This window comes from Hevea brasiliensis, chromosome 8, assembly GCF_030052815.1.
Source record: "Hevea brasiliensis isolate MT/VB/25A 57/8 chromosome 8, ASM3005281v1, whole genome shotgun sequence".
NCBI lineage: Eukaryota > Viridiplantae > Streptophyta > Magnoliopsida > Malpighiales > Euphorbiaceae > Hevea > Hevea brasiliensis.
The window spans coordinates 3126095-3131562 of record NC_079500.1 but is presented as its reverse complement, the minus strand read 5'-3'; the positions used below and the strand labels follow the sequence as shown (position 1 = coordinate 3131562).

Below are 5468 nucleotides of genomic sequence, written 5' to 3'. Positions count from 1 at the left end.
TTTACTTTCTTGATGCTTCTAAGTCCCTTTCTCTAGCTTAGTTTCCATTCTTGTTCGGGTATCAACTTGCAATTGTAAATTAAGCAGAAGGCTATTCTTGGGAAATGGATGCTGCACAATTTGCCAAACGTGCAATTTGCCAGAAAGATCTCTTTAACTTTAACCCAATAATAACAACAGGAATGCAGGCAGCTCGTATGCTTGTAATCTCCCGCATTTTTCATCTTATCTTGACACCTTCAGGACAACCAGGACCTGTTGCAAATATTATTGTATGCATTTCCAGTCTTTCTTTGATACAAGAGCAGATTTTTAAGGTTTTTGCAGTACTTCATATTTTGTTGTTTTTTCGCTGTTTTGTTTTTCAGACTGGACTAGTGCTAGGTCCTTCATTGTTGTGCAAAATCAAAAAACTTCAGGAATTCTTTATCCGGTCTTCTTCTATAGAATACTATCAACTTCTGACATTCAATTTTCGAGTCATTTTTTTGTTCTTGATTGGTTTGGACACAGACGTTCCTTATATGAGGCGAAATCTGCGTTTGGCAAGCACTCTTGCATTTGAAGGTATAATTGCATGCACCCTTTTTGGAGCAGCTTCTGCAATCGCTATCCTCCATTTATTGAAGTAAATGGACATTGGTTATTGTTTTTCCATTGATTCTAGCAAATTCAATTTACAAAACTGGATGTTCCCTGCTAACTAACCAGTTATCATCATCCTATACATAAGTTGATCACCAAATGACTAAATAATTTCAAATCAGATGATGGTCAATCACTGTATATAACTAATTACTAACTATAGTAGACAATTGGAAATAATATCCCAATCATCCGGTGATAGTGATAGCTCGAACTCACAAGAATTCTCATTCAGATATTTAGATACGATGTCCTCTGTGGGTTGCATCTGGATGTCCTCTGTGGGATGTATCTGGATGTCCTCTGGGGGATATATCTGAACAGGTTCAGGCATTGGTGGTGTCATACCAGTAGCATAAGTTCGATAAGATCCATAGTTGGCAGCTGCAAACATTGCTCGTTGATAATTGGCAGCTTCTAACATTGCTTGGTGATGATCATGATTGTTGATTGGAACATAAGGAGGATCTTCATAAAATGCACTTGGATTCTCTTGGATTGGGATTGAAACAATTTGCTTATTGTCATTAAGGGCGTTTGTGTAGGCTGGAGGATCGCTATTTTTGTCAACATCCCTAACAACATCAGCAGTTTGATCATCTAACTCTGCAGATTGTTCCTCATTTGAAAGTCGACTTCTCAAATTGTCTTTCGCATCCCTCATATATATCTTGCATAAAACCACATTATCCAACTGCCACAGAAAAAGAATAGAGAATTAATCAAACAAAAGAAAAATTAATGAACAACAAACAAGAAATTTAAATATTTATTTAATTACCCTCATATCATCGGCACTTGTTTTGATTCTTGGAGGGGCATCACTGACCCTATATTCATGCATAATCCAGTTAGTCTTTGTACCATTTGGAGGCTTTCCCATGTAGAAAACAAGTGCCTTCCTATATCCAACCACAGCACCCTTATATTTAACAGCTTTATCCCCTCCAGTTGCCTTCCAGTATCCACCACCGGCATCTCGTTTTGGTCTACTTCCATTTGGATATCTCTTGTCCCTTGGTGTAAAAAATACCATTCTGTCTCCCCACATTGCCAATACTCCTCTGTTCATCAAAACAAGGAAAAGGTAAATCCATCGACAAAACATAGATTTAATCATAACATTGCAAAACAAAATCATAGTGGAAAAGAAGAAAAAAAATTATAGCATTGCAAAAACAAAATCATCGCGTAAATATATGCATAAGCATGGAAATAGGTTGTGTTAAAGATCAAAGAACCTGCAAGCTTCTCGGGATTGTACTCATAAAGTTTAACCTCCATGATCTTGTTTGGAGGCAAGGGTTGATTGGCTATCTTGTTTTTCAAGTAATGAACGACAAGCTCTCCGTCCAAAGGGCGAAACCTATACCCGGGTGGAAAAGAATTAAAATAATCAATATCAATGAAGTTCTTTCTGTTGTTGTCATTGATGGGGTCTGTTCGAGGTTGACGAGTAGTGGTAACAGAAGCATTGGACTGCGGCTGTGTCACCTCCATAATTGGACTCTTGTGAGGAATTTTTTCCCGAGAAGACTGATGCAAGCTAACGTAAAAGTATTGAAATTCTCTCTCCCTCAACTTTCTCTCTTTTATATGAATAGACTTCTAATAAAAATTAAAATAACCCTAAAAGATAGATTTTCAAGACTTAATATTTATCTATTCTTATTAGAAACCAAGTTTGAAACTAGATAAGTGTGGGACACAAGTTTTTTTAATATCTGATAAACCAATCAAATTTATAAGATTATTTAAACATTATCCCTATACTATCTTCCATTTTATTTTATATTTCAAATTTTAATAATTATATATTTAAAGATAAAATTATTTAGTTAAGTATTATTTAATAGTATTAATTATAACCAGAAAAAAATAATTAAAATAAAATTTAAGATTATTATATTTATAAATTATATCATCACACCTTATGATATGGATATGGATATTTATGAATTATATATGTCAAAAATTTTGAATATATATATATACATATAATTTATTAAAAATTAAATTTCAAATGTTATATCTTTTAAATTCTAAATATTTTTTTAAATAAATTTATCATTTAAACATTATCTATTTCTATCTTTCATTTTATTTTATATTTCAAATAATTATATATTATGATAATTTAGCATTATGGAAAATAAAAGACTACATTTAACCTTTGATAAAAATCAATTTATTTTAAATTTTTATTTTTAAATTAATTTTAAATTATTTTAAAAAATTAATTTTAGAATTTATATAAATTTACATTTTTAGTCTAACTTTGACTAAACTTCTACCCAATTAAGTTTTTTTATTGTAATTTAAAATAAAATTTTATATAATAATAATAATAATAATATAGGTATGATTTTTTTTTTATATATCTAATAAACTAATCTTAGAAATTAATTAATTTAGTCGGTATATATAAATGTTACACAAATAGCAAAATATTTAGAAGAAACAAGAAACCATTGAATACAAAGCAAAATCATCCAATAGACTTGGATAGGAGTGAAACCCTATAATACGAGTGATTTGTGATAAGGTTATCAAGATAGCATCTCATTTTGTTGTTGCAATCCTCATCTCATGTAACTAATGGGCTAATGTTTATCAGAGCCTTGCAACTCTTTACAATGGCCACTTCTCAAAGTTTAATCCACGCCAACTAAAACTCACTAGAGAGCTACAAAATACAAAATGGAGCATCCTTGTTTGTGCTAACAACATAGCAATAACAGGACTAAAATTCCAGAATACCAATCAACTCTCAAGACAGCAAAAGAAAGCAACAGGAAGCAAGCAGAGATCAAAACTCTGATTCATGTGGGCAATTTCTAAGAATTGATTGAATCCCCAAGATTACAAAGCCAGCCATAAGACCCCACTTTAACATCAAAGTTTAAATCTCAGCAGAATAAAAGAGCAAAGTGTGGAAATCAACAGTGTTCACCCAAACCTTGTATATATGTCTCTGAGTTTTACTCTTCACTTGCAGTTTAATGCATTCAGCTTCCATTAAACAGGCATTATTTCTTTGGAGCCACAAGGAACATGACATTGCGAAAAAGGACAGCTAAAAATCTTCTTGCATTTTCCACTAACTAGAGCCATCCATTAAAGAAATATTGATGCAAAATCCTTCGGGAAGCGAAAAACAATACCCCACCATTGAAGGAAAAGTTTCAGATGATCCTGCTAAATTGAAAGAGAAACTGTTGGGTGGATTGAAACGGATCGCTACAAGGTGATTGAAACCATAAGCAGAAAAGGAGAAGGTTATAATAAAGGAGAGGAATCAACGGCTGGAGTGTTGCAAAAGATCATTAATCCATAAAGTATCTTGCTACGGGTTCATCTGAATGAGAAAAAGACATACCCAACTGCTTTCCCATGTTGACAGCTTGCCAAGCTTCATCTGCTATGTCTAAGGAATATTCATTGGAATTTTTTCTATTGGGGCGAGAATTCATGCGATGGATGTCACTATTTGCTGGCTTCACATTCTTCCTGTTTTTGATCCTTTTTTCATTTTTCCGCCACCATTAAGCTTTGGGGAGATCTCAAATAAGTGATTCGAAGGGAGTGGGAGCTGGGCTGGGCTAGTAGCTATATAAGGAAACAGAGCTAAATGGTTTGGGCTGGCTGGTGTTGTTGATTTGGCCAGGAGTAATTGATAACAGTTAGAGCGGAAATAATGGGTGCAGGGAGGCTTACCAATTTCTAGAAGCTCTAAGTTTGGCAACTGTCATTTACCGTTTGCTGTGTTGATTAAAGGTGCTAAGGGGTCCTCAAAGACAGGAGCAGCGTGCAGATAATCAGAATTCAAATTATGCTTATGCATTGGAGAACAAGATTCTGTTATCTGTATTTCAAATTCTGACGATGCTTCTATTTAAGATTTGTGGAGCTCGATGTTCTTTGGGGTTCCCAACTCGTCCCCATCTGTTTGGATGGCAAGAGTTGCCGAAGAATCGTTAAGGGAGAGGCGGCTATGGTGTTGGTTCAATAATTGATGTTGCTTATCATGCGTTGCAGATGAATTTTCATGATCGATGTAGTTGTCTTCAGAAAGGTATAAGCCACTTGTACTCACATTCTCATTGCGCTTGCCAGATGCACCAATAGGGTTGTTTTCGTAGTCCACGTCAGCATCCGAACTTTCTGACAGGGACAATCGTCGTTCGTTGTTGGAGATTGGAGGTGTGAACAACTCATGGCATGGTTCTTCGGTGGCTCTGATATTGAATTTGACATGATCAATATCCACCTGAATGATTTTGTTAATAAACTCAGTAGAATCTGTCAAAATCAGCACTCTTGCGTAATCAAATCTTGATTTTGCTAGGGTTACGCCATCAAGAGAGATGAATTCTCCACAAAGACTTCCAACCCATTGAAAGAAATGTGAGGTCCGAGCATTCAAGGGAGTGCCCTGCAACCGTTTGTTTGTTTCCCAAAAAAAAAAAAAAATCGATTTTTATTTAAAAAAAAAAAACTAAATGATGACAATGTTGGGAATAGTACTCTGCATGCGTGTATCTTGCAAATTTTATTGATTCATAGTTCTTGTACAGGTTGTTTTATATGGTCGTAGTACTGGACGTGTCTCGTATGCCGTGGAGCATTTTCCATACAAGATCTTTAAAGCTATTTTTATATGTTCTACAATGGTGTTTCACGACCAAAGGCCTCACTTATACGTGAACCCGATAATAAATACAGGAGGTTAGTAACATTTTCTGTTCAGCAGCTCGGTCAATGTAATCTCCTCGAGAGTCTCATCGGGTTGCTGCTGTTCATATTCTGAAATATCTCAGAAG

The 5468-nt window shown here is 34.7% G+C and overlaps 1 protein-coding gene across 1 annotated transcript; it reads right to left on the bottom strand.

The window, feature by feature from the left end:
• Positions 1 to 452: 452 nt before the first annotated feature.
• LOC131182424 (NAC transcription factor 29-like) lies at positions 453 to 2145 on the bottom strand. Its single transcript, XM_058151972.1, has 3 exons — positions 1826 to 2145; positions 1427 to 1709; positions 453 to 1339 (listed from the first exon to the last, which is right to left on the bottom strand). The coding sequence occupies exons 1-3, from the start codon at positions 2143 to 2145 to the stop codon at positions 803 to 805; spliced, it is 1140 nt and encodes a 379-aa protein (XP_058007955.1). The 3' UTR covers positions 453 to 802.
• Between the last annotated feature and the right edge of the window lie 3323 nt (positions 2146 to 5468).

What these genes read in the sequence shown, in the direction of transcription:
- LOC131182424 (XM_058151972.1), bottom strand. Translation starts at nt 2,145, where the DNA reads ATGGAGGTGACACAGCCGCAGTCCAATGCTTCTGTTACCACTACTCGT. An exon ending in TATATTTACGCGATGATTTT is followed by an intron (nt 1,710 to 1,825) that starts GTTTTTGCAATG and finishes TTTGATGAACAG; the next exon opens with AGGAGTATTGGCAATGTGGG. An exon ending in CAAGTGCCGATGATATGAGG is followed by an intron (nt 1,340 to 1,426) that starts GTAATTAAATAA and finishes TTTCTGTGGCAG; the next exon opens with TTGGATAATGTGGTTTTATG.